Source organism: Pseudorca crassidens, chromosome 2, assembly GCF_039906515.1.
Source record: "Pseudorca crassidens isolate mPseCra1 chromosome 2, mPseCra1.hap1, whole genome shotgun sequence".
Taxonomy (NCBI): Eukaryota; Metazoa; Chordata; class Mammalia; order Artiodactyla; family Delphinidae; genus Pseudorca; species Pseudorca crassidens.
Genome location: NC_090297.1, coordinates 112,661,048 through 112,688,990, shown reverse-complemented (window position 1 = coordinate 112,688,990; position 27,943 = coordinate 112,661,048). Strand labels below are relative to the sequence as shown.

The window sequence follows — 27,943 nt, the reverse complement described above, 5'->3', positions numbered from 1 at the left end:
TGGCAGGCCAATGGCCCGCAACTTCCAGCTTGTATCGCGATATTTGGCAGGCGGAGGAGGAGCTGTCGCGGGCAGCTGCCTAGCAGCTATGGCGGCCGAGCAGGGCCGGCGGCGGTGGTGGCTGCGGCTACGGTCGGAGACGGCAGTGGTTGCGGTAGCGGTAGGTGGCGGGGGTCTGTGACCGGGATCCGCCCCCGGGCCCGGGCACCATGAGCCAAGGCCCCCCCACAGGGGAGAGCAGCGAGCCCGAAGCAAAGGTCCTCCACACTAAGCGGCTTTACCGGTGAGAGGGGCCGGGGTGTGAGTGCAGCCGCCAAGGGAAGTGGGGGGGGGGGGGGACAGCGAGGGGCGGGGCCTCCCGGGCGGGCGGGCTCTGGTGCCGGGCTGGGGTGCGGGCGAGGGAGGGGGGGTGCAATTTTGGAGGGAGCAGAGGGCTCGGGGCCCCGTAACGCTGGATTGAGCAGAAAGAAGGAATTGGGTGGGTGGGAGGTTGGGAGGGAAGCACGTGGAGGGATACCTTCCGCAGTGAGCTTGGGGCTGGCACCGAGCTTTGCGGATTTGGGGTAAGAAGGTGGGAACTGGGGACTGCAGGGGTTGGGAAGGTGAGGGCGGGGTCACAGATAGGAGAAAAACCCGGAAGGGAATGGTGCTTAGAACCCTGTAAGGACTTACAGGGAAGAGGCCTGGACTGAAATCAAGAGAGCCAGGTTCAGCTCCTTGCTTTGCCATTCTCTCACAGTTTAACCTTGGGCCTCAGTTTTCTCACCCTTAAAAGGAGAGGTTTGGATTTGATAGGCTTTGAGGTCCCTTATGACTCTAAGTTTTGGGAATCGGAATGAAAAGAAAGAGGCTGGAAGACTATTTGTGTTGGACTGGAAGGGCGGTGAAGGACTTTGAGTCCAGAATGTTCTTAGGTCATAGGAGCCCATTTCAGGGCACCTGGGGACTCCTGAGTTCTGCCTTCCTTCCAGCCTCATGACTACAGTCTCTTGCCAGGCAACTTCCATTCCTGGTTTCTGATTTCCACAGTGCCACTCACATCTTCAGCCTTTCAGCCCTCTGTTGGGAACAGGCCAGTATGAGCTCTTCCCATCCTGAGTGAGCTCCTCCTGCCCCGAGTCGAGGATTTTCTGTGTGGGGCAGCTGAAACATGGGCTCTTGAACTGGATCAAAGTAGGTTGAAGCATAGAGACCAAATTGAGTTTTCTGCTTTCTAATAGGGAGTAGGGTTTGGGGTTTTCATTCGGCTCAGGCTCTATAGAACCAGAGGTGTTTGCATGAGAAGACCAGCTTCAGAGCCATGGGCCTCATCTTGACAGTGAAAGAGTCAAGAACATGTTGTCTTTTCCTCCCTTGAGTAGGCATCCTGCCTGCTTTGGCTTCCTAAGCCAGAAGGCAGAGGGGAGTATAGGCTGATGCAAAAATAGAAAAGTGATCCAATCTATCAGCCCCAGGGCTCTCACTGTGGGCTGCCCCAAGCAGTCTCCAAGTGGGTGAGCAGTTGGCTGGGATGGCACGTGTGCCTTGTCATGCAGCCGATTGTCAGTGCTGCCTGTCAGACAGAGAGTGGGCAGTGCTTGCAAGATTCCTTACTTGTCTCCAGCTTTTGGAAATGGCTCTGGTCATCCTTCTAATCATTCACAAATCTTGTTTTTTCTCAAGCCACTGCCCTCACAGAACTGACTGACTTAAGCGGATATGTTTGCATGTGTGGTTTACATGTGTGCACGTGGGTATCTCTGCTGGTAATTGTGTGTTGTTGGCTTTGGGCAGGGTGGAAATTTGAGGCAGCGGATCTCTCTTTATTATTTATTATAGCAGTGTTGATTGGTGGAAGAACTGGGGGAGGAAGGTCTGATTTCTTGGCCCAAGGTAAATATGTTGTTAGACTATGTAACTGTCATCCGACCTTCAGTAAAGTTGGGAAATTCCCACGGTCTGTTTACAGAAATGAAATTCTGAAATGTTTTAAGCCCCTCAGAAAAGGCAGCTGGAAAAGGGATGCTGGAAGGGACACAAGCACCAGTTAATTAGGCCAATTTTAACTGTTTTTTTAAAAACATTTTTTTTTTAACACTGCTAGGCCTAGGATTACAATAGTGAATGAGACACAAGACTTTTTTTTGTAGTTTTTGTTCTAGAGATTACAATTTAGTGGAGGAGCTTAGGGTCTGATGGGAAATGTGGAAGAAAGTGCGGAGACCTCTCAGGTTTAAGAGTTTGCAATTAGAACTTCCTTGAGTAGTGGTTACTAACCTTTTTGAATTGAGAATCTAAGGAAAGCTCTGGGGCCTGTCCATAAAAATACATACACACACAGCCTCCTTACATCTGTACATGGCACTGAAGTTAAAAGCCCTTTCCTGGGGGCTAAGCTGGCATATCACTGATGGCTGCCTGGTGCTGCCCTTGGCATTGAGGGCCAGGATGGCTGAAAGGGTTTGGCTTCCATCTCTAGGCAGCCCAGGAGGTGTTTGGAGAAATGCTGGGCTCTTAAGATTGCCTGTGAGAAGGCCTTGATTACCATCCCACCCACTCAGCTGGGTGTTGGCGGTCACTTCGCCCTGTACAGGACAGCTTTTAGTGGTGTACCACCTGAGCCACCACAAGATACTAGCCTGCTGTGGCCCACTTTCCCCAGCCCAGGAGCATGTTTCAGTGTTCTGAAACAATTTTGGACTGTTTTATGAATCATCACTCCCTATTGTTTGGTTGTTTTGTGTCCAGAGCTGTGCCTGATTCACCTGTTCTCACAGCTGCTGTCTGTCCTCTGGGTTTTACCCTTCCAGAGATGATACTTACCCAGGCACCTCTTGGCCATCCATTGTAGAGTTTCCTTGAACTTTTCTCTTAGGGTCTGGAATATCTTCCTCAGGATGAAGACTAATATTTTTTGAGTACTTACTGTGTACAAGGCACTGTTACAAGTGCTTTATATATTAGCTAGTTTAACCCCTACAAAGTAGATGATGATATTAATCCCATTTTAGAGATGAGAGAACTGACACATAAGGAAGTTAGATTTTTCTTTTTAAGGGTTTTTTTTTTGGCTGCATTGGGTCTTAGCTGTGGCACACGGGATCTTCGTTGAGGCATGCGGCATCTTTGCGGCGTGCGGGATTCTCTCTAGTCGTGGCGTGTGGGTTTTTTCTCTCTAGTTGTGGTGTGCAAGCTCCAGGGTGCGTGGGCTCTGTAGTTTGCAGCACATGGGCTCTCTAGTTGAGGCACGCAGGCTTAGTTGCCCCACGGCATGTGGGATCTTAGTTCCCCGACCAGGGATTGAACCCATGTCCCCTGCATTGGACGGCAGATTCTTTACCACTGGACCACCAGGGAAGTCCCGGAAGTTAGATTTTTTACCCAGGACCACATAGCTTGTAAGAAGTAGAGCTAGGATTTGAACCCAGACTGTCTGGTTCCAGAGCCTACACTTTATATCAAAGAAACAGTTCCTTCAGCAGGATCCAGGAGACCTTATAACTAAGCAGTTTAGGGACACCCTCCCCCTTTCTCTTACCCCATTATTCCAAAGCAGAACTTTATATTAGGAATGCCTTTCCTTTATGTCAGAGATAATAAGCTTTTGCATAATAATAATTTATTCCTTCCACCAATATTTATTGAATGCCTACTGTATACCAGTGCTGTATATAAATTATTTCATTTAATCCTCACAACAGCCCTTTGAGGTAACTGCTATTATTTCCACTTTTATGCATGTGGTAACTAAGGCTTAAAGAGGTAGGTAATTTTGCCCAAAGTTATAGAGTTAGTAAGACACAGCCAGGTTCAAACCCTAGATGTTTTGCCTGGCATCACAGCCTATGCTCTTTCCATCGAGAGAGTCTACCTTCCATATCACAGAGTTTCTCTACCTTGACACTGTTGACAGTTGGGGCAGGATAGTTATGGTGGTAGACTTTCCCATGTATTGTGGGGTGTCTAGCAGCACACAGTAAATGCCAATAGCATGCCTCTTCTTCCCCTCCCCCAGGTAGTGACAATCAAAAATGTCTTCAGCATTGCCAGATGTCTCCTGAGGGGACTGCTGTGTCAGGATGGAGACTGTGTTCATCTTGTTTTGTACGGAGCTCAATCTGCAGCCATTTAGTTTCCCCACCCCAAATTCTTTAGCTTTTCCTCTAGGATCAGTGTTCCAGCATCATAGGTGGACCATACACATGGCTCAGAGGCTGTTTGCCTATATTTCCCTGCAGGGCCGTGGTGGAGGCTGTGCATCGACTTGACCTCATCCTTTGCAACAAAACTGCTTATCAAGAAGTGTTCAAACCAGAGAACATTAGCTTGAGGAACAAGTAAGCTGAGACTCTAAACTACACATTCTTACAGTTTCTTTATTCCTTTCCACCTGGAACCCTGTCACATATAGACACATGTTCTCTTTTATCTCCTGACCTCATGGTACAATAATGGGGTATGAAGTCTCTGGCCTTCCTAAGAGGGAGAGGGGATCCCTCACTCTCTGCAGCTTCTACATCTAACACCATTAGAATGGTGTTTGAGTTGGAGGAGTTGGCCATACTGCATAATGAAGGAAGGAAGGAGGAGATACAGAGGCAGAGTAAAAAGGAGAGAAAGGTGCAGGGAAAGAAATGAAGATTATTAAAATTCTTACTGCTCCTGCCTCTGTCTTTTGGGGCTCCCACTGCCTTCCAGGACTGCTGTTGTCTTGGGTCCTACTGACTGACCCTGGATGTCTATTGCGAGGCACAGAGATTTGTCAGTCGGGGTGTTGGCAAATGCCTTCTTGTCCTCAGTTCTTGTGTCCCTCACCAAGGGATGGGCAGTCCCTCTCATGCTCTCCTCTACACCCTCCCAGGCTGCGTGAGCTCTGCGTCAAGCTTATGTTCCTGCACCCGGTGGACTATGGGAGGAAGGCAGAGGAGCTGCTGTGGAGAAAGGTGTACTACGAAGTTATCCAGCTTATCAAGACTAACAAAAAGGTAAGGGGAGGTCAAGATCTTGGGAAGATGTTTGTCTAAAGAGGGGAAGCTAAGGAAGAAAAGGACAGCGAGGCAAGTGGGCCAGAGTATGGTTGTAGATAGGGAAACCAAGGAAGAGATAGCAGAAAGGGAGGGAGTCATATGGAATTAGGATCAGGGAAGGAGGGGAGCCTGATCCCAGATGGGGAGACCAGAGAAGTAGGTCTAAGGGTATAGGGGTAACTTGTGAGTGAGAGGAGATGTGGATAAAGTTCCAGAGCCAAGAAGATAAGTTTATTTCTTCAGGGAGGTGAATATGATTAGGGATGGGGGAGCAGAACTCTGATCTTGTTGCTTAACTAGCCCCTTCCCTTTCCCAATCTCCAGCATATCCACAGCCGGAGCACCTTGGAATGTGCCTACAGGACACACCTGGTCGCTGGTATCGGCTTCTACCAGCATCTCCTTCTTTATATCCAGTCCCACTACCAGCTAGAACTGCAGTGCTGCATCGACTGGACCCATGTCACCGACCCCCTCATAGGTCAGTGAAACCTGAAAGGTGGGCTCGAGGAGCAAGTTCATATGCTTCTACTTCTGGCCTTCTTATCCCTCAGGATCCATGTACCTTGTGACCCAGCCAGGCAGAGAGCATTCTAGAAGACCTACAAATGCTTCATGAAATTTGGATTTACCCAAACAACCGTATGACTTGGGGTAAAGATCTTAAGGAAGGAGAGAGAGAGCCCTCTTCAGTCTGGGATTGTAGACCGATGGGGAGTCGGGGAGGGAATGGAATGATCTAGAGTAGGTCTGACACTGAAAGATGTTATTAATAGCATTTTTTTCTTCCAGTTGAATTTGGCTGGCATTTGTTTTAACTTTAGAGATTGTTTCCTAGTATTTGATGAAAGTATTAAAGTTTTTAGAAACGTTGGGGAAATCATGGACATTCTTTCAAGATAGTGCAAATCTCTTTTTGGCCTTCTGAGGTACTGGCAGCTATGGTGGTTTTCTCTTCAGTTCAGCTATCCTTTAGAGCTCCTTCCCTCTTCCTCCAACTCCCCTTGCTCTTTATACCCCCTACCCTCCCCCAGCCCCATGCCCCTTCCCTCACCAGGACAAAGACATTCTGGGTCAGAGATGGAGGTTGTGTCTGCACCCCTATGTGGCAGCATTCTCTGGTCAGAAGCAGAGCACTGTACTTTGTACATTTAAAAACATTTAAAAACAAAACAATGGGGAATTCCCTGGCGGTCCAGTGGTTAGGACTTGGCACTCTCACTGCTGGGACCCCGGGTTCAATCCCTCGTTGGGGAACTAAAATCCTGCAAGATGTGTGGCGCAGCCAAAAATAAAACAAAACAACGTCAATCCAAGGCAACATTTATAGGTGTTATACCAGATTGCTAGAGGGGTCCGTAGCTTAAACAAAGATTAAGAACCCTTATTTCAAAGGGTCAGTTCCCCAAATCATTTTAGTTTTTCTCCTTATTGATATTTCTCATTCAGCCAACTCAGCAATGTCTCTATAAAGAATATTAGGAAACGCTGCTCAGAATGGGAGCTCCACACCCAGGAGTGTGGCTGCAAAGTGGAATGGATAGGAGGATGCTATGCAACTTACCTGCTGTGCAACTTTGATTTCTTTAACTGTAAAATGGAAGTAACAAGAGTAACTACCTCATGCGGTTGCTTTGAGCATTACTTAAGTTGATATTTTAATACACTTAGAACAGTACCTGGCACATGGGAAAACTGCCTGCCAAGTAGCCGGAGCTCTCTGAAGTTACAAGGCTGCCTGGGTGAAGGGAGAGGAGAGAGCCCATGCATGTTTGGCTCTGGCCACCACCAGTCCTCAGGTCAGGCAAGATGACCTCGTTTCCCTCATGAATAGACTCTCCATAGGCTGCCTTCTGTGTGGACCTCCCACCAAGCAGAAGCCAGGAGCATTTACCTTGGCCTCATTCAAATGCCATTCTTCCTGGGCAAGTTTCCCATCTTTACCCAAACCTTTTACCTTTAGGTGGGGAGCTGCTACCCAAGGCACCCACAACTGTACTGACACTTGAGCCTCACCTCTACTTTCTAGAAGCCTTCCTATGCTGACCTTTCACATGACCTTCCCCCAGGGAGCTGTCCTAGGTTGAGGACCATAGCCCATCTGTTCTAGTTCCTTTCTGTCCTATGAATGACCCCTGCCTATGAGTTTCTGTGTCTCTACTTCTGTCTACCTGTGAGCCTGTGTCTCTATCTGTGTCCTGGATGGGTGTCTTCTCTGCCCCATAAGGCCGTGTTCTAAAACTAGCCCTGGATTCTTTATCTCCTTTCTCCACCTAGGAAAGGTGTTTCCCCAAAGGTAGGGACAGAGGAATGGGCTTATAAACATATCTCTCTCTCTCTTTCTCTCTCTCTCTTTCTCAGGATGCAAGAAGCCAGTGTCTGCCTCAGGGAAGGAGATGGATTGGGCACAGATGGCATGCCACCGATGTCTAGTGTACCTGGGGGATTTGTGTAAGAATCCGAACCTTTCATTTTTCTCTGTTTTGGGCTACAGGACAGGCTCCAACTGCTCTTGTTGGTACCACCCTTTACGTGATTGGAGAGCAGGAGGCGCAGTGTGGCCTCTGATAACTTTTCTCCTCCAGTCTGTTTACAGTGTTTCCTTCTTTTCACTGTTCGTGCATGAGTCGAAAAGGATGGTGAATACAAGAAGAAGGAAAATGTCTTTGCTCTTTAAGAAAGTCAGGGTGATAACCTGGTTTCAGCGGTGGGTTAGGAAGATTTTAATTTGATGTCTTTCTCCTTTGGGGTTTTCTCTTCATGGATTCCTAGAGGAATTGCAGTTAGACCTCAGGGAGGACTTACCTGCCTGAAATATGTTTCTCAGAATGGAAAAGTACTCTTGCTTTATGGCCCCCGGTCTCTAGTCCTGATAGACAATGGTTCTGTCATTAGGCTGCCGGTGTGTGGCTGTCAGATGCATTATCCTTTATTGATCTGAGGCTCGTCTCCCTGCCCCCATCCCACTCCTGGACCCTTTATAGGCAAGGGGCACAGAGAGAATCAGCTGTTTCACAGTAGATTGACCAAGTGTCATTAGTAATGTCTTCTCTCTAGAACTGAGCAGTTGAATTCCAGAACCAAATATCAGAAGTCTTTTCAAGCATTTATATATGCTGCAGCCCCTTCATTGGGAAGAGATAATCAAGAAGAGCCTCTTTACTTTACAAACACTAAATATTCTTTACATTTTGGACCTACCAGCAAGGAAGAGAGAGTTGAACAGTTTGCCCATAGTCATGCAGACTTAAGACTGTGCCAGAGACCCAAGCAGCCTGCCTTCTAGCTCAGGTATCTTCCTCCCGGGCTCTTATTACAGTTCTCCAGAGTAGACTCCCAGATGAGGGGAGGTTTTTCTGAAACACGGAATCATTGTATTTCTTTTCCTCCTCTCCCTCCTGCAGCACGATATCAGAATGAATTAGCTGGCGTGGACACTGAGCTGCTAGCTGAGAGATTTTACTACCAAGCCCTGTCAGTGGCTCCCCAGATTGGTAAGTGGACCCCTCCACTGGGGCCTCCCAACCCAGCAGCATTTTCCAAGAGGAAGACAATGTTGAGATGGCAGGCAGGCCATACTCACTTCCCCCTGGGTCCTTCCCACCCACTCTCAATTCTTTCATACTTCACCTTGGTTCTGCATTCTGACCCTTGTAACACACACTCAGAAGATGGTGGAAGGAGAAGAGAAATGGGAAAGTCTTGAGCTAAGAAGGAAGGAGGCAGAAGAAGAGGGAGAGACAAGATGGCTTCCCTGTCCCTGAGGTTTCTGTAGAAAGAGGGGACTGTACTTCAGCTGCCCCCATGGAGGCACAGTGAGGGAACGGATCAGGCTCCATTACAGGGAAAGATGGGGATTAGCATGTAGGAAGGAGAACTCAGAGGTGAGAGACTGAGCTGGGATAGAGGAGAGGGCTCCATGGAGTTCAGTCAGCATTGGAAGAGGCACAGCTGCTGCTGAAGGAATGGCAGCTGTCAGTGCTGAAATCCCTGGTGGTCCAGGTGGGCTTAGACTGATAGGAAGTGAGTCTAGAATAGATAACGCCTGGAGGAGCACGATTAAACTGCTGATCACCTGAGACACCAGTGTCGCCTGCAGACCCGCTGTTCTCCCCATGAGTTCTCTGATGCTTAACGTGGGTTGGGCCTTGCAGCTTTCGGTGAGTATTATGGCTACAGACTGTGTGACTTTTCTTCCTCTCCAGGAATGCCCTTCAACCAGCTGGGCACACTTGCCGGCAGCAAGTACTATAATGTGGAAGCCATGTATTGCTACCTGCGCTGGTGAGTATTTGCCAGCTCTTTCCCCAGCCCTACTTTCATGTCTGCACAATTCCTCCTTTGTTTTCTCTCTTCCCTTTCTCCCTTCTCTAGCTCCTGAGTGAGATAGATAGAAGAATGCTAAGATTGAGGGTGTCCTTTCTCTCAGGGGCATCCTGACACAGCCCTGCTGCTTTTCACATAGCCACCTGGACTTGTAGATACTTGGGCAGCTGAAGTAGCTGTCTGCTGTCATGAAAAATAACAGGATTGCCGCCTTCCTGAAGAAGGAAATAAATTTGATATAGTTGATAAAATGGTACCAAAGTAGCCTCTGACAAGAACTTCAGAACTATAGAGCTTCAGTGTCTTGAGGTGACAGAGATGACAGCACGGGGGGACAAGTTTAACAGGGTAGATCACTGCTTCCCTGGATCTCACACTTAGCTCTTAGAATGAAAAAACAATTTTTTCAGGGCACCCAAAGTTGATTAGGCTTAGGTTACTAAGTCACCATAACCAAATGCACATGAGAGTGACAGGTAAATGAGAATGCCGTTGGTTAAGTCTTAGTGAGACATAAACTGCCAGGAAGCTCACTGTTGCCACCTAATCAGGGCCAGATTGGCTTCTCTACTTGAGAAGCCAAATCTATCTCAGAAGAAGTTATATAGTGAATTGGGCTTCAAAGCCTAAAGGGAATGAGGGTGGTCTTCATAGCTTAAATGGTCAGCTACTAAGGTGTCAAGTAAAATAACCTAATTCTGCCTTCCTGGCCAAGGAAACCTGTTTCCTGTATCAACAAATATTTACCCTGGTCTGTTACTAGATCGCTACAGACTGGCCTCCCATCCACTGTATTCATTTTTTTTTTTTAATTGAAATATAATTGATTTACAATGTGTTAATTTCTGCTGTACAGCCAAGTGATTCAGTTATACATATACATACATTCTCCTTTATATTCTTTTCCATTGTGGTTTATCACAGGATACTGAATATAGTTCCCTGTGCTATACAGTAGGACCTTGTTGTTTATCCATTCTATATACATATAATAGTTGGCATCTGCTAACCCCAAACTCCCACTCCATCTCTCCTCCACCCCCACTTCTCCCTTGGCAATCACAAGTCTGTTTTCTATGTCTGTGAGACTGTTTCTGTTTTGTAGATAAGCTCATTTGTGTCATATTTTGGATTCCACATATAGGTGATATGATATGGTATTTGTCTTTCTCTGTCTGACTTACTTCACTTAGTATGATAATCTCTAGTTCCATCCATGTTGCTGCAGACGGCATTATTTCATTCTTTTTTTATGGCTGAGTGATATTCCATTGTGTGTGTGTGTGTGTATATATATATATATATATATATGTATCACATCTTCATCCATTCATCTGTAAATGGACATTTAGGTTGTTTTCATGTCTTGGCTATTATAAATAGTGCTGCTATGAACATAGAGGTGCATGTATCTTTTTGAATTATAGTTTTGTCTGGGTATATGCCCAGGAGTGGGATTGCTGGATCATATGGCAACTCTATTTTTAGTTTTTTGAGGAACCTCCATACTGTTTTCCATAGCGGCTGCACCAATTTATATTCCCACCAATAGTGTAGGAGGGTTCCCTTTTCTCCACACCCTGTCCAGCCTTTGTTATTTGTGTATTCATTCTTGAATATATTACCAGGTTTTATATTATAACCTCCCATTGCATCTTTCCCATTCCTTGCATGCCTTCCAGGGAATGCCCCCCTTACTTGTCCTGGATCCCTCATCACATTCATAATCATGATTTAGGGTGAATCACTTTCAAAGAGAGCCAAGCACATCCAGGTTTGGGAGGTGCCAAATAAGGTCCTCCTCTACTATGCTTAAACAATTATATCTCATGGTTTGTGGGTTAGGCATTTGGCTAGGGCCCAGTTTGGCAGTTCTCCTCCTGGTGGCATTGTCTAGGGTCAGTCAGTGGTATTTGGCTGATTTGGGGGTCTGATATGTCTGGAGGGTTGGTTCATCTGGACCCCTCTCCCTCTCCCTGTAGTCTCAGGGCCTCTCCATGTGGTATCTTCCTCAGGGCAGATGGACTTCTTACATAGTGGCTCAGGGCTCCAACAGCAGATAATGACCCAAGAAACTTGGAAGTAGAGCCTGCCAATCCCTTAAGGCCTGGGCCTGGAAACTGGTGGAGTCACTCCTGCAGTATTCTCTTGGTCAAAGCAGTTGCATAGTCGTTGTCTCCCACCCTCATCCCCTGCCAAGATTTAAGGGGAGGTGACACAGAGCCCACTTCTCAGTGGAAGGAGTATCAAAAAATTTATTTATTTATTTATTTTTTTGCGGTACGCGGGCCTCTCACTGTTGTGTCCTCTCCTGTTGCGGAGCACAGGCTCTGGACTCGCAGGCTCAGCGACCATGGCTCACGGGCCCAGCCGCTCCGCGGCATGTGGGATCTTCCCAGACCGGGGCACGAACCCGTGTCCCCTGAATCGGCAGGCGGACTCTCAACCACTGTGCCACCAGGGAAGCCCTGTAGCTATATTTAATTCACCACTGGCGTGTATTTCTTTTCTATCACTGCTTTTTGTAATTAAAAGATGTTTCGAAAACAAGACATTTTTTAAAAAGTATAGCATGCTCTTAAGGTCATAGCCTTTGTGGTAAGACAGACTTGGGTTGGAGACTCAACTCTACTATGTTTTAGCTATGTGACCTTTGTTTGATTGATTGATTGATTGCCGCGTTGGGTCTTCATTGCCCCGCGTGGGCTTTTCTCTAGTTGTGGTGAGCAGGGGCTACTCTTTGTTGCGGTGCGCGGGCTTCTCGTTGCGGTGGCTTCTCTTGTTGGGGAGCACGGACTCTAGGCACCGGGCTTCAGTAGTTGTGGCTTGTGGGCTCTAGAGCTCAGGCTCAGTAGTTGTAGCGCATGGGCTTAGTTGCTCCGCGGCATGTGGTATCTTCCCAGACCAGGGCTCGAACCCATGTCCCCTGCATTGGCAGGCAGATTCTTAACCACTGCGCCACCAGGGAAGTCCGTTATGTGACCTTTGCATTATACTTGATCTCTCAGGCTTTACTTCCTCATCTGTAAATGTGGACAATAGTAGGGTACAGTGCCTGGCACAGAGTCGGGTGCTCAGTACATATTTGCATTTGAATGAACATCATGAGGATTAACTGAAGTAGTGTATGTAAATATCCTTGCGCATAGTAAATGCTTGTTAAATGCTACCTAGTAAGTGCCTGTGCTTTAAGACGAAGGATAGTGTATTTCAGGGATGGTAACTAAGTTAAGTTTGTAACATTCAGTGAGATTAATTGTCCCATTTCTAGATACAGAGGAGATGCAGATGTCATCATTACTCTGATTAATCTGGAAGTTGTATGTGTGTATTTTATTAGGAAAGATAGCTTTCACCCTGAGTACATACATGGAAGGGGAGGCTGGGAGCAGCCTGTATTGACTAGAAACAGTGCTCCCTAAATCCCTGGAAGACTGACATTTCCCCTCTCCCCCTCTGCCTCTGCCAAGACTCAGTAGCTCACCTCTGTCTCCTTCAGCATCCAGTCGGAAGTGTCCTTTGAGGGGGCCTATGGGAACCTCAAGCGGCTGTATGACAAGGCAGCCAAAATGTACCACCAGCTGAAGAAGTGCGAGACTCGGAAGCTCTCTCCCAGCAAGAAGCGGTGAGTGGGGCCTGTGGGAAGAGGGGGTCTTTCTGCAGTTGGTGCAGTAGGACCATAGGGACCCTGGAGCTGTTCACCATTTACCTTGGGCTCCTCTCATTTCAGATGTAAAGACATTAAGAGGTTGCTGGTGAACTTTATGTATCTGCAAAGCCTCCTGCAGCCCAAAAGCAGGTGAGTGGAAGAGAGTGTGAGCAAGAACTGTGTCCTGTGAGCCCCATCACGATGGCTTCTTTCTGGCAGGGGACTTGAAGAGGAGGGAGTGGGCTGGTGAATTCTGCCTTTTGATTGGAAATTATTTAGCTGGTTAGTCCTTTCTTGGCATCCCTCACTGTCTCACCCTAGGTTCTGTGCCCATTCTCTGGGTGGCTTACCCTCTGGCACAGTGGGTGCTTACTAGATGTTGAAGGAGTGGCCGAATGGGAAGCCTACCCACATCCCTTCCACTGCGTGTCTGCCCTTCCCGTGTTATTCTGTCTGCTTTGGAGACCAGCAAGCACTGATTCCCCCTGCTCCTCTTTCTGAAGTCTCCGCTAAGGATCCTGTGGTCTTTTCTCTGAATCCTGTATTCCCAGCTCTTTTTGCCTGCCCCAGCCCCCATCACTGACCTCCCCTGTTATCCTGCCCTTCCATAGCTCTGTGGACTCAGAGCTGACATCACTTTGCCAGTCAGTCCTGGAGGACTTCAACCTCTGTCTCTTCTACCTGCCCTCCTCACCCAACCTCAGCCTGGCCAGTGAGGATGAGGAGGAGTATGAGAGTGGATATGCTTTCCTCCCGGACCTTCTCATCTTTCAGATGGTCATCATCTGCCTTATGGGTGTGCACAGCTTGAAGAGAGCAGGTAACTCTCCCTCTGTCCCTCATTTCTCCCCGACTGGCTTCTGGGATCCTCACTACCATTTTCTGCAGCTCCTTATCCATGAACTTGCTTCCACAAGCAGTCCCTTCACTACCTGTGTCGCTGCCTGGCTGTGGGAGATAGGGGCAAGGAACCCTGCCCTAAAGAAGCTCCTAGTGAATGAACAAAGGCGACAGCATATTCCCACCCCCTCCGCCCTCCTACACCCACAAACACACGTACCCTTGGCCAGGACCCAGGCAGACACAGTGGTTGAGATGCTTAGCTGATGATCCAGACGGAATTCAGACTTGCTGGGGGTGGGGGCAGTTAGGCAGTTCTGGAAACCTGTCTGCCGGAGGTGTATGTAGAGCAAAGTTGGATGGAAGGGAGGGGGAGGCAGGGCTGGGTGCAAAGATGCTTGGGGCATATGGGGAGACGCTTGCGTGAAGGCATCAAAGCCAGGGAGGATGAGATGGGACAAGAGCATCCATGAGCTTACATGAGGAAGCAGGATGAGCTGGCACATTCCACATTACAGGATGCGAGTGAAGAGACCTGAGAAGTCTTTTTTTACCTTAGAGGAAGTTTTCAGAGGTAGTTGGATCCTTGGAAGGGTTGAGAACAGGTGAGATGAGGTTGAAATTAGTGGAGCCTACTCCTTTTCAGGGCCCTGGGCCCCTAATGCTGGCTTTCCTGGTTTTAGGATCCAAGCAGTACAGTGCAGCCATTGCCTTCACCCTGGCCCTCTTCTCCCACCTTGTCAATCATGTCAACATACGGCTGCAAGCTGAGCTGGAAGAGGGCGAGAATCCCGTCCCGGCATTCCAGAGTGATGGCACAGGTGCAGGCACGGGGGAGGTTGTGACTGTGGAAAGGTTAGCATGGGGTGTGGGGATCGTGGGAGGGGAACACAGTTGTGGCAGGGGAGGTGCTGTCGAAGAGCACCTGCCAGTGTCCTCGTTCCGGTTTGTCCCTAAGGCCCCACCTGACCATCCTCTTTCCACAGATGAAACAGAGTCCAAGGAACCCTTGGAGAACGTGGAGGAGCCGGGTCCTGAGCCTCCTCCTGCAGCATCTCAAGATGGCGAGGTCAGAAAGAGCCGGAAGTTCTCCCGCCTCTCCTGCCTCCGCCGTCGGCGCCACCCACCCAAAGCTGGTGATGACAGTGACCTGAGTGAAGGCTTTGACTCAGACTCGAGCCATGACTCACCCCGGGCCAGTGAGGGCTCAGACAGTGGCTCCGACAAGAGCCTTGAAGGTGGGGGAACAGCCTTTGATGCCGAGACAGATTCAGAAATGAACAGCCAAGAGTCCCGATCAGACCTGGAAGATATGGAGGACGAGGAAGGGACACGGTCCCCAGCCCTGGAGCCACCTCGGGCCAGGTCAGAGGCTCCTGAATCCCTCAACGGCCCACTGGGCCCCAGTGAGGCCAGCATTGCCAGCAATCTACAAGCCATGTCCACCCAGATGTTCCAGACTAAACGCTGCTTCCGACTGGCCCCCACCTTCAGCAACCTGCTCCTCCAGCCCGCCACCGAAGCTCCCACCTTGGCCAGCCGCAGGCCCTGTGTCAATGGGGATGTGGACAAGCCCTCAGAGCCAGGTACTTGGGCCTCTCTTCATCATCTTGCTCTGGTCCTCACCTCTATACCATCGGCACTCATCTGAGAGAGGCCACTTTTTTCTCTGTTTGAGTACCTCTCATCCCCACCCTCACTGCCTGGCTTTCGGCTTCTGCCTGTAGTGTGGCCTGGAGTTTTTTCCTGGGAATCCCCTCTGCTGCTCACTTCCTTATTCTCAGTTCCCAACTGATTTCATGGTCTTATTCTCCTCCCACTCCCACCTTGCCCCGTGGGTTTGGGGCTTTTCTCCCTACACAGCACTGCAGCTGTAACTCCCTCCCGTGCCATCCCAGGTCCTACCAGGGCTCCTGGAAGCTAGAAAAACCACACCCACCAGGGCAGGTGGATTAGAATGAGACTGTTTCCCTGAGGGTCTTCCCCTGAGGTGCAAAGCGGGCACCTGGTCAGCAGCAGCAGTGAGCATTTGCGGCATCTACTCTATGCCAAGCACTAGGTTGGATTTTTTGGGGGTCTTATCTAATTTTCACTGCAGTCTTGTGGTGGAAGAGTTATCATCCCTATTCTAAATTCTGTTCTTTACCTCCAAGCTTCTGTGCACGGTGCTTCTTTGGTCTGGAATATACTTTTCCTCCCTTGCCCTGAGCCTCTCAATTCGCCAATTGCTTGCCTAATTCTCCCTTTAGATTTTAGCTTAAAAGTCACTTGGTCTGGGATTCCTCCAAGGGTAGGCTTCCTGTGGGCTCCTGTAGACTCTGCACCTTGGCAACTTCCAGCCTTTTCCCACTTGAGTGACATTGTCTGTTGACTTGTCTGTCCCTCCCCCGCAATACCATGAGCCTCTTGAGGGCAGGGCAGTCCATGTTTTGTCTATCGCTGTATCCTCATTACCTAACACAGTGCTTGGCACATGGTTGGGACTTTGAATGAATAAAAGAAATGAGGAAGCTGATGCTCAGAGTTGGAGTGTGAACTACTTAGTGTTCTAACCTGCAGACTTGAAGAGCTAGGAGTTGGAAGTAGTTCTTTTAATTCTGTACCCCTTTTCTCCCCACCTGTAGCTCACTTCTGACTGTCTGCCCTGCCTTTTGCACAGTATAGGCACATCATAAATATCAGTTGAGTGAGTAGCTGTAGACCTCACAAATTAGCTCGTGTTTTTTTTTTTTAATTAATTTATTTAATTTATTTATTTTTGGCTGCGTTGGGTCTTCGTTGCTGTGCACGGGCTTTCTCTAGTTGCGGCAAGCAGGGGCTACTCTTTCGTTGTATTGCGTGGGCTTCTTATCACAGTGGCTTCTCTTGCTGCAGAGCACGGGCTCTAGGGCACGCGGGCTTCAGTAGTTGGGGCACGTGGGCTCTAGAGCGCAGGCTCAGTAGTTGTGGTGCACGGGCTTAGTTGCTCCGCGGCATGTGAATCTTCCTGGACCAGGGCTCTAACCCATGTCCCCTGCATTGGCAGGCAGATTCTTAACCACTGCACCACCAGGGAAGCTCCTTAGCTCGTATTTTAAAAGGCACCAGGCTCTTGGCTTAAAAGCAACTAGTAAAAAAAAAAAAAAAAAATAGCAACTACTTAGTGAGCCTAGAAAAGTTAGGCAGGAGCCTGAGTCCTCTCTTCTCACATCAGAATTCTTCAGAAGAGTCCAAGCAGGTTGGGGCATGCTCCCCGCACAGAGCTGAAGCCTGTTGCCATGTGCCTACTAGTCGCTCATCCTGGTTCTCTGTCACCCATCCCCAGCCTCTGAAGAGGGCTCTGAGTCGGAGGGAAGTGAGTCTAGTGGGCGCTCCTGTCGGAATGAGCGCAGCATCCAGGAGAAGCTGCAAGTCCTGATGGCGGAAGGCCTGCTTCCTGCTGTGAAAGTCTTCCTGGACTGGCTACGGACTAACCCCGACCTCATCATAGTGTGTGCGCAGGTGCGTCACTCCACTCCCACTGCTCTCCGTCAGGTCCCAAGGTGTAAGGGGAGGGTGCCAGCCAGGATGGGGTGTGGGAATCCCCTCAGGTGGGCTGGTCAAGACAAAAGTTATTGTCAAGCACCTGCTCTGTGCTGGCTCCTTATGCTTTTTACAGGGCAAGGATTAGGCATGACCTTTGCCCTCAAAGAGTCTGTGGCCTGGGCTGGGATACAAATTTTGTGGACTGGGAAAATAGCACTGCTTATTCTGCTTTGTGTCCCCAACGCTAGGCATAATGCCTGCCATTATGAGTAACGTCTGTGACAGTATGTGTTCAAGGGCTAACCTTGATAGGTAAACACCGGAGTCCAGAGAAAGGAGAGAGCACTGAGTAGTGACAAGAGAGATGAGACTGGGAAGTGACAGGATGTTCAGACAAGGTGCAGGTGTTGTGAGCAGGGAAACGGCTTAAAGAGAGTCCTGTAGCTGGAGTGAGTGGTGTCAGAAGCGGGCTGCCATGAAGACTGGCTGGCGTGATTGTGACCTTTTCCTTCCTTTCTCAGGTTCAGAGTCTTAATCTTGAGCCTCCGGTGCCCTGAGGCTTTTCTTCAGTGTTCCTTTATTCCAGTAGCACACCTGCCTGCTGTGGAAGACCCTTTTCTCTGCAGGTCGCCCTCTTCCCTAGATGAGGGAGTTTAGGTCAGGGCCAGGCACAGCCTTGGGCATGTGCTTGTGCCTGATGACAGCTAGTTAGTCATTGTTAGTCATCGAGGGCGGTGTGGTGAAGATGATCATATCCCCAGAGAGGTGGCCCAGTGTGGACACGTGGAGGGCTGAAAGGAAAAGTTTGTGCTAGACAGGGAGAAGCTTCCTCCAGCGCTCTAGCTTTTTCCACTACCAAGATCCAGAGAGTTTCTCCTGTGGTTTCAAGCCTTCAGCGGTTGATGAAGTTCAGTGAGGCTTCATGGTCCCCTTCTTCATTCCTCCCTGTTTTCCAAGTCCTCCGTGAGCCCCGCCTTGGCCTCTTTTGTTAATTTTTCTCTCAAACGCTTCTAGGCCTGTGACCATAGCCCCAGACCCCTCAGATATAGTGCTTTTCTTGTTCACTGCCAGCCTCCAGCACTGCCCCAGCTGAAGGCTTCCTCTTCTCTCTCTCCCTCAAGAGCTCTCAAAGTCTGTGGAACCGCCTCTCTGTGTTGCTTAATCTGTTGCCAGCTGCTGGCGAACTCCAAGAGTCTGGTGAGTGAGTCCCTGGCACTGTCCTCCCTCTTTCTCCCTCACTGGCCCCACAAAGCCCGCCTCCCCCTTCCTGGTAACCTGGTCCTTAGGGTAAGGAGGTTAATGGGATTCACTGCCTATCCTCCCTAACACACAGCAGTCATTGTGGTCTGGGCCTCTCTGGTTTCCTGCCCCAACACTGCCCCACTGTGGGCAGGTGGCCTGGTCCACCAGGGAGTGTGCTCCCTGGGGAAGGCAGTGGAGTGGCAAGAGCAGAGTGAGGGGAGCCTGTGAGCCAGCCCCAGTCACTGGTGTGGCACCGCTGCCTTCCTCATTGAGAATTGACCTTGACCTTCAGAGCCCATCTGTCTGGGTCATCCCCTCCTGCCACCTTCCAGCTAGAAATCGCCTTCTCCTACCTCTGGACTCACCCAAGGGCAGTCCATTCCTTCTTCCAGAGCTCCTCCTCTCACATCCATCCTAGTGTAATTGTCCCTCTGTCAGGGGGCCATCCCAGTCTGAGCGGTCCTCTAACCCTCCCAGCTCTGGTCTCCTAAAGCTCTGCCTGATGGCCCTGTGTACCCATCTCTCCTTTCCTCCCCGCCACCTCTCCCCACTTTGTGTCCGAGGAGTATGTCCTGTCTCACAGCCTCTGAGGAAGGACTGTGTCCCTCTGACTGGGGGCTCCCATAGAGCAGGTGGCCTCATGTGTCCTCTTTCTCCCCAGGCCTGGTCCTGTGTCCTGAGGTCCAGGATCTTCTTGAAGGTTGTGAACTGCCTGACCTCCCGTCTAGCTTGCTGCTCCCAGAGGACATGGCACTTCGCAACCTGCCTCCCCTCCGGGCTGCCCACAGACGCTTTAACTTCGACACGGATCGGCTCTTGCTCAGCACCTCAGAGGAGGTGGGGATATCATTTCTCACGCCACAAGCTCTGTTGTTCATCAGACTCAGTAGCAAAGCAGGGGTTCAGGGCTGGAGGGGACGGGCAGGCACCCCTTCCATCCAGACAGGGAGCATGTCCCTGGGGCTGCAGCTGTGAGTCCTTTTTCACTCGGTGAACCATTTGGACTTCCTTTCCTCCTTGGCAGGATGTCCTTCCACAGGTTTGCTGTTGGTAGTGTCTCCCTTTGTAGAACAAGCCTCCTTCCCCTTTCTCCGCTTTTTGGAGAGGACCAAACAAGTAAATTATTAGGGCTTTGAAATCTCTGTTGGTCTCTTTTCTTTTCTGAGCCCAGCCTCCTCTAAGCTGACCAGCAAACAGAAAGTTGGAGCTGGAAGGGCATGTGCTACCCATTTAGTCCAGTGATTTTCACCCTTGAATCTGTGTCACCACATGGGCCGTCTTGGGGCAGCAAAGGGAAGCCAAGTGGACAGGCGTCCCAGCCCCCGTCCCCAACACACACACACACCACCCCCACCCCCTCGTTGGTTCCTCCTTCTCCAGCTTGGCTTGATAGTCTGTTTTATATTTTAGCATTCTAGATAAGATTTTTGTTTGATGGGGAAAGAAGGGTTTTGCTGGCCAAAAACATAAGTTGGAAATGGTGATCTAGTTTGTCCTTTCATTTTACACGTTAGGGTCTGAGACCCAGAGAAAGATGGCATAAGAACCCAGGTCTCATCACTCCCAGCCCATGCCCTTGTCTCTTTCTTCTCAGCCTTGAGTCCTGCTTCTCTAGTCCTTCTGGGAGTCTCCTCGCCCTACTTGCCCACTCCTTTTCCGTTAGCTAGAGGCCCTGGGCCTCGGCGCTCCTCTTTTCCACCCCATAGACCACAGGCCTTACGAGGGAGCCCGTGTTGCTGAGTTGGTTGGACTGGCAGGGACGGCAGAGGGGAGGAGCGGGGGCCAGCGGGCCTGGAGGGCCCTGCTCAGCCGGGCCGCCTCCCATGTCTCCTCACAGACGGTCGTGCGCATCTGCTGCATCCGCAGCTTTGGCCACTTCGTTGCCCGCCTGCAAGGCAGCATCCTGCAGTTCAACCCAGAGGTTGGCATCTTCGTCAGCATCGCCCAGTCTGAGCAGGAGAGCCTGCTGCAGCAGGCCCAGGCCCAGTTCCGCATGGTGAGTCAGGCCTCCCCTCCCTGTCTGCTCTGCTCCCATGGGCTCACTGAGAAACCCAGGGTCAGAGGCTTAGACACACTGGTGGCCCTCGACTGAAGAACCTGGTCATTGGGGCCGGGGAGACTGAGCCTGGGGAGGGAACTGAGGGCTGATAGGGAGTGAGAGTTCCTTTGAGCAGGGGCAGCCTGGCACCGGCCTGTATGTAGACTGACTGGGGATTGAGGGCCATCTCTGTCAGCTCCTAGTCTGAATTGAGCAAGTCACTTAACCTTGCTAAGTCTGTTTCCTCATCGGTTACACAGGAATAGTTGAATCAGCTTTATGGGGTTGCTGTGACTGTGCAATGATAGAGAATGGCAGGCACTTTGCACTTTGCATTATGGAGTGTGTGCTGTGGAGTACGTGTGCTCAGCAAAATGCTCCTTTCCCTTTCCTTTTCGAGGGATGAAGACTGAGGAATGGAGGGATCCTGGCATCAGACACCATGCAGGAACCCTTCCATCCCACAGAAGCCTCAAAGAGTAGGAGGTGGCCTGTGTTACCTCTTTTCCAGTCAGTCATTCATTCCACAGATATTTACTGAGAATCTGCTCTATGCCAGACCCGTCAGTATCCTAGGCATGAGGGTTACAGCAGCAAACAAGACAGGCCTTTCTCTTGTGAGGCTAATACTTCGTGAGCAACACTGTGGGTTCTTTAGTGGGGCCTGCACAACCCTGGGCGTGTTGTCCTCCCCAAGCTAAGTGGCACCAGTACATTTGGGGGGGTGGTGTCTGGCACGGGAAGCACGGCCCACGTGTCTTGGCAAGCCCAGGGGTTCTTCTTCATCTCAAGCCAGTCTCCTCCCCCATGTTCTTCCTTTCCCCAGCCGCAGGCTCCCCGACCTATGAGCACCCCCTTCCTGCGGATGGGAAGGGGCACAGTCTCCCCAGAAACCCCCCTCCTTGCTGCCTTAAAAGCAAGCACGTTTTGTTAAAAACTAACCTTTTGTGTTAAGGCTTTCATTGCTGTTGCATAGGGGGAAACACAGGGGGTTACAAAAATAATTACGGGGAAGTCACACAGCTTCAAAAAATGTTAGAGTGTTTGCAGGCATTTCCTCTGGCCTAAACCTCCCGAAGACTCCTCCTGGGGGCACGGAATACTTGAAAGCCCCTCTGGTGTGGTGCTAGACACCACAGGCCACGGTGGACTCAGGCCACACTGCCTGCTGGGACTGCCTCCTGCTCTGCCTGAGTCACGTTTCCACCCCAAGGGGTTTATCCCCTGGCAGCAGCAGCGTGGTCCTTGTCATATTGCCTTCTCCCATCATTTACCGAGAGTTTTCCATGTGCAAAGCTGCTTTGCATGTGACATCTCATTTAACTCTGTAACAGCCCTGTGAGGTGGGTGCTTGCAGCCTCATTTCATAGACAAGGAGGCTCAGAATGACAAAGGAGGAGGTATCAGTGGCAGAGCCAGGGCTCTGGAATTGGAAAGACCAGGCTCTTGTCCTTGTTCTAAGCTGCTGTGGGAGCTTAGCTTCTCTGCAAGCCAGGCGGGGCGCTGCTCCTACTCTCTGGGCTCTAGTGTCTGCCTGGTTTAGGGACCCCTCTTTCCCGATGGGTCTGGTCTTCTGCCTCCCTTCTTTGCTTTCTCTACCAGAGTTTCTCGAAGGGGACACTCCACAGGCGGGTAAGAGGTGGACACTTCATAACCATAGTATAATTATCAAAACTAAGAAGTTAGGATTGGTACAATCCTGTTAACTACAGACTTTATTCAGATTTCACTAGTTTTCCTGTAAATGTCTATTTTCTTTTCCAGAATCCCACATTACATTTGATTGTTTTAATGTCTCCTCAGTCTTTCCATGTCCTTTTTTTTTTTTTTAATATTTATTTATTTATTTGGTTGCACTGAATCTTAGTTGAGTCAGGCGAGCTCCTTAGTTGTGGGATGCGTGTGGGATCTAGTTCCCTGACCAGGGATCGAACCCATGCCCCCTGCATTGGGAGCCCAGAGTCTTAACCACCACGTCACCGGGGAAGTCCCTTTCCTTGTCTTTTATAATCTTGGCAGTCCTAAGGAGTATTGTGCAGTTGTTTTGTAGAATGCCCCTCACTTGGCTTTGTCTGGTGTCTTCTTAGGATGAGGATGAGATTATACATTCCAGATTAATATTTTAAAGCATCACTCTGATGATGCCAGTTTGCCAAAGAGCCTTCAGTGGCTCCCCATGTCTTTCAGAATAAGTCCCCATCTTTAGACCGTACTAAGGAATTTGGACTTCATCTAGAAGACAAAGGAAAACCATCACAGGACTTTTAGTCAGGGCCATGGTGGACAGCAGATGGTTTTTGAAAGATTGCCTTGGTTGCAGGCAGAGAAAATGAGTTGGGCTGGAGGCAGAGACCAAAAAGAAGGTGGTTATAATAGTCAAGGTGGGAGGTACTGGCTTAGACCGGGGTTGCATGTTGAAGATGGAGGGATGCAGAGGGATGTGAATGATTTTTTAGGAGGTACAGTTGACAGGACTGGGAGGCTGATAGCTTCTGGGGCTGAAAGAGAGGGAAAAGTCAAAGCTAGCTAAGCTTTCTGGCTTGGCAGATGGTGGTTTACTTAGCAAGCTGGGGTACACTAGAGGATGAGAAGCAGGTTCTGAGAAACAGGTTGGGCTGTCAAGTAGGCATTTGGGTATGTACGTCTGGAACTCAGGAGTGGTCAGGTCTGGGCTGAAGCTGCAGCTTTTGGAAGAAGTTGGCAAGTGGATGATGATAGAAAGTGAAGGGGTGCATGGATGGTATCCCCTGGGAGGGAGGACAGATTGAGAGGAGCAGAGGTGGAACCCTGAGACACAGACAGGTGCCATCCCCTCCCTCTCTCCCTGGGAGGCGTGAGCTTCTGTGGGCTGCTAATGAAGTGTGTTCAGATTACACAGGAGGGATATTTTTTCTCCCACACCTCCCTTCCCCTCACTTATCAGGAGTGATAGAGAGCTGACTTTATATGAGGCCGTACCTATTTCAGACCCCAGGAATCCCTTTTGGTCTTCTTGATCACTGGAGAAAGGAATATTCATTCCCCCAGCTTCTTGTCCCAAGCTTAGCACCTGGTATTTTCCCCTTGTAGGCACAGGAGGAAGCTCGGCGGAACAGGCTAATGAGAGACATGGCCCAGCTACGACTTCAGGTAAGAAGTTGGGGCCCCGCGCTCCTTCTGCTCTTGATCTGGTTATTGCCTGAAGCCCCCTGGCACGTCCTCAGCCCTCCAGCTTCAGCCCCTGTTCTGCCCGCTGTGGCTCTCTACCTTGCCCTGGCTACCCTCCCAGCCTCCTAGACTGCCTTCCAGCTGCTGACTTGTCACTGAGCTTTTGTGGTCCCTTCTGCCTTCACTTCTGTCTCTTTTCCTTCTCTTTCTCTTCCTCTTTCCTTTACCACTTGTTTCTGTCTACTTTTCCTATGAGGCCATTCGTCGAAGGGGTCCCTTGTTCCCATTGGCAGCAGGAGGAGCCCCATAAGAGCCACCTTGAGTACCATTCTTCCCCTGCCCAGGCTGCACGCAGCTCCACCCACTCTGCCTTCTCTCAACAGCTCGAGGTCTCTCAGCTGGAAGGGAGCCTGCAGCAGCCCAAGGCCCAGTCAGCAATGTCTCCCTACCTCGTCCCCGACACCCAAGCCCTTTGCCACCACCTCCCTGTCATCCGCCAGCTGGCCACCAGTGGCCGCTTCATTGTCATCATCCCAAGGACAGGTGAGTATATTGGAGAGGTGGGAGCAGAGAGTGTGGCTAAAAGAGAATCTGGCTTTGGGATTGAGAGACCCTTACTTGGGGCCCAGTTTACACACAGTGGCCTTGGTCAAGTCCTGCCGCCTCTCTGAACTTCAGTCATTTCATCTGCGAAGTGGGCATGACAATCCCTGTTAAACCCTGACTCACAAGATGGTTGGGAGAAACAGATGAGAAAATCTAAGTGAAAGCAGTTGGTAAGTTGCCAACATACATTGTTGGCAGAAGGTCAGTCTTTGAAAGAACTTCAGGATTCCTGTAGGAGCTACGGCCCCTTTTCCTGCAGTGTGTCCTGGAGTGAGTGCAGATGCTTCTGCAGAGCCCCATGTCACGACAGCCTGAGCTCATCTGTTTTGTCGTTCCCCCACCCCCCCATCTTGCCCGCCAGTGATCGATGGCCTGGATTTGCTGAAGAAGGAACACCCCGGGGCCCGGGATGGGATCCGATACCTGGAGGCAGAGTTTAAAAAAGGGAACAGGTGAGTGCAGGCCTGGCTGGACCTCTGCTGAGCACAGACAACAAATGCGTGTGTTCCTCGTGTAAGACACGTGGCCCCTGGTCACAGTTGGCTCACTGCCTGGGGAGGGAAGCCGAAGACATAATTAGAAGTCAGGGTCTTAGGTGCTGAAATAGACAGCGATTGGAGGAGCTAGGAGCCCTGTTGGGGAACAGTGACCTGCTGTCCATCTACCTCTGGGGCAAACATGAGATCACTGTGACCGGGGAGAGGGGAACAAGCCCCCACCTCCAACCTATGGACTCCTTTGCAGGAGGTTCTCCTGCTTTAGGTGATCAGGTTGACCAAGGTGGGAGTGCCTTCATCGGGGCTGCTCAGGGGCTTCCCATGGGGCTGAGGGGACAGATGGCAGTGTATAGGTGCTCAGCCCAGCACAGGCCCTTCCTTCTGGCCTTTGGGGCCAGAAAAGGACTAGACACTGGGTGTAGGGAAGAGGGAGAAAGCTCCCTGCTCTCTGCTGGCTGGCCCACCCCTCCTCTGCATTTGCCCTTGCCTGGTCAGAAAGCTGCACAAAGCCTGCTTGTTTGGACCTTGTCTCCAGAAGCACTGACTTGAAAAGCACCTGCTGCTTCTCCCCTCCCAGCTCCTCCCCAGGGAGGAACCAAAGAATTGATGTTATCAGGAGGAAAAGCAAGCTGGGCTCAGCAGCTAGGAAGCCACTTCAGAATGACTCCAAACAGACCTGTGATGTGGGAGACGTGCCCCCCCCCCCGATAAAACTGGGTCCCCTGCGCCACAATGGCCTGCTTTGTATGAGGTGCCCTCCCTCTCCCCTGCCCCCAACCTTCACTCTCTCGTCTCCTTTGCAGGTACATTCGCTGCCAGAAAGAGGTGGGGAAGAGCTTTGAGCGGCATAAGCTGAAGAGGCAGGATGCAGATGCCTGGTAAAATTTCAGCCCCCACCCCTAGAACCTCAGATAGGCTGCCTACCTTGCTCCTCTGTGGGCACTCCCCAGGACAGAGGGACGGGGCCGGAGAATTCCGTAACAGGCAGCAGGACCAGCGCGGGGCCAGGCTTATTCTGCCGGAGGCCTCCTGCAGGTCTCACCTTAGATGGAGTGAGAAGTTGCTCCAGCATCTGAGCCCCCGTGGCCCTGAGATCCTTGGGCTCAGCTTCCTCACTCATTGAACCTTTGCCCAGTCCCTGTAGCATGTCCTCTGGGGCCAGCTTCCAGGACCCTCTCCTCTGGGCTGCCTGGTTTCTCTCGCTCTCTCCTGGTGCCCTCCTCACCCCCAGCTTCCCCTGTGCCCTGGAGATCTGGTGTTCAGGCTGTGCTAATGCTGGGGCTTGGCCCGCCTTCCCCCTGCTCCCACCAGGACGCTCTATAAGATCCTGGACAGCTGCAAACAGCTGACTCTGGCCCAGGGGGCAGGTGAGGAGGACCCGAGTGGCATGGTGACCATCATCACAGGCCTTCCACTGGACAACCCCAGCACGCTCTCAGGCCCTATGCAGGTGGGTCATGGGGTGATGTTTGGCAGAGTGTGGAATGGGGAGGAGGTACCGGTGTCGACTCCCTCAGACCAGACAGCTGCCTTTTCCTCTTCCATCACCCCTTCCCCAGCCCCTCAACGACTTGTCCCAGAGTTTGGGAGGTCAGACCCTCCTCCATTTGTCCTCCCCCCAATTCTACAGGCAGCCTTGCAGGCCGCTGCACATGCCAGTGTGGACATCAAGAATGTTCTGGACTTCTACAAGCAGTGGAAGGAGATTGGTTGAGACCGACCCCCAGGCCCTGCAGCGGGGCTGACTCCAGATCTCTCCTGCCCTCCCTGGCAGCCAGGACCACCACCTGTAGTCACCCCACCACACGCAGACTCACGCACGCACACAGGAAGGAAGCCCAGCTGCACACAGGCTGCAGGGAGGGCCCAGGAGCCAGCTGGGAGGGCGGGGTCCCCCTGTTGCCAAGACGACGTCAGGAAAGCAAGGAAAGTGCTTGGAGCAGGAGAGGCCTGTTGGCCCCTAGCCAGCCTTCCTGCCTCAGCCCCCCTGCTTTCCCCAGGGGCAGGTGGCAGGCACGGGTGTCTGCGTTTCGTTGGAGTGGTTCCTGGACCTCTTGAGGGGAAGGGACAGCAGAAGGGGCCCTTCTTCCTCACCCAAGACGCAGGGTGGTTGGTGCCAGGAGTTTGGGCCCTCTGGGCCTGGGGGTAGAGTTGGGTAACACCAGGTGTCTGGGTGGTTCTCTGCAGACCCTTCCTCTCCTTGAGGACCACCCATCCCCCTCTCATCTCCCTTTGCAGGGGCTGGGCAGCTCTGGAGCCTTGGGGACTCTTAAGGAAGAGGGGCCTGGAGCTGCCTGCGCCAGTAGCAGGGCGGGGCTTAGATCCCCTCCTCCTGCTGCAGGGGATGCACACCCATTGCCCCACTTCTGTTTTCTGTCTCCCTTCGTCTAGCTTCCAGGGCAGGGAGCAGGCCCACGACGGCTGCAGGCAGTCTGGCCTATATGCCAGTGAGGGCTTCTGTGCCCGCCAGCCCCATGGTCACTGCGCTTTGTGCTCTGGGCTGCTGTGCTGGGACAGAGTGGGATGCCAGTAAGAGGAGAGAGGGGTGAAGTTTGAGGCCACAACCCCCCTTACTACCTAGGGAGGGGCCTGTGTTCGGATGGACAGCAGAAAGGAGAGGCTCTTGAAGCTGCCCGGCCAGGGACCCTCTGCCCTGATGGGCTTCCCTACTTTTGTCCTTCCCCGGGACTAAAGGCCTGGAGGAGCTGAGCATGGGGCTAGCTTCTGGAGTGTTGAGGTGAATGTGAGAGCGGAGATCACGAATAGCTCAGGGCAGTGAGTGGAGCAGCAAGAGTGGGGCTGAGTGTGGGAGGCTTTGGCCAGGATTGCCTCGGCCCCTCCCGCTCGGGCTGCACATACAGCTCGGGCTGGGGGTTGAGGGTCAGGGATCTCAGCTCTGCTGTTCCCCACCCCAGAGCACTAGCCTAGCTTCCCAGACTGTTCTCGGAGGAGAACTGGCTGCCTGCCTCCTTCCTCTAAGACAGCAAGTCTGGGACAACCTGGGGGGAGTGGGATCACCCCCACTTCCAGTCCCTGGCAGAGGCTGAGACTAAAGCATCACTTAATAAAGACCCCCAGAAGCCCACTC

The 27,943-nt window shown here is 51.1% G+C and overlaps 1 protein-coding gene across 3 annotated transcripts; it reads left to right on the top strand.

The window, feature by feature from the left end:
- The first annotated feature begins 50 nt into the window (after positions 1 to 50).
- Positions 51 to 27,940, top strand: SMG5 (SMG5 nonsense mediated mRNA decay factor). Of its 3 annotated transcripts, none has more exons than XM_067728168.1 (22): positions 51 to 160; positions 4,218 to 4,316; positions 4,841 to 4,964; positions 5,331 to 5,487; positions 7,368 to 7,457; positions 8,411 to 8,500; positions 9,212 to 9,290; positions 12,832 to 12,957; positions 13,063 to 13,131; positions 13,593 to 13,801; positions 14,505 to 14,642; positions 14,808 to 15,407; positions 17,126 to 17,301; positions 18,447 to 18,522; positions 19,229 to 19,404; positions 20,405 to 20,563; positions 23,675 to 23,734; positions 24,136 to 24,295; positions 24,720 to 24,810; positions 25,659 to 25,733; positions 26,167 to 26,305; positions 26,486 to 27,940. In XM_067728168.1, the coding sequence occupies exons 3-22, from the start codon at positions 4,866 to 4,868 to the stop codon at positions 26,567 to 26,569; spliced, it is 2,853 nt and encodes a 950-aa protein (XP_067584269.1). In that variant the 5' UTR covers positions 51 to 160; positions 4,218 to 4,316; positions 4,841 to 4,865; the 3' UTR covers positions 26,570 to 27,940. The 3 variants fall into 3 exon arrangements, with proteins under 3 accessions (XP_067584269.1, XP_067584268.1, XP_067584270.1); XM_067728167.1 differs by having other exon boundaries at positions 57 to 283; XM_067728169.1 differs by lacking the exons at positions 51 to 160; positions 4,218 to 4,316; positions 4,841 to 4,964; positions 5,331 to 5,487 and adding an exon at positions 6,763 to 6,805.
- Positions 27,941 to 27,943: the final 3 nt, after the last annotated feature.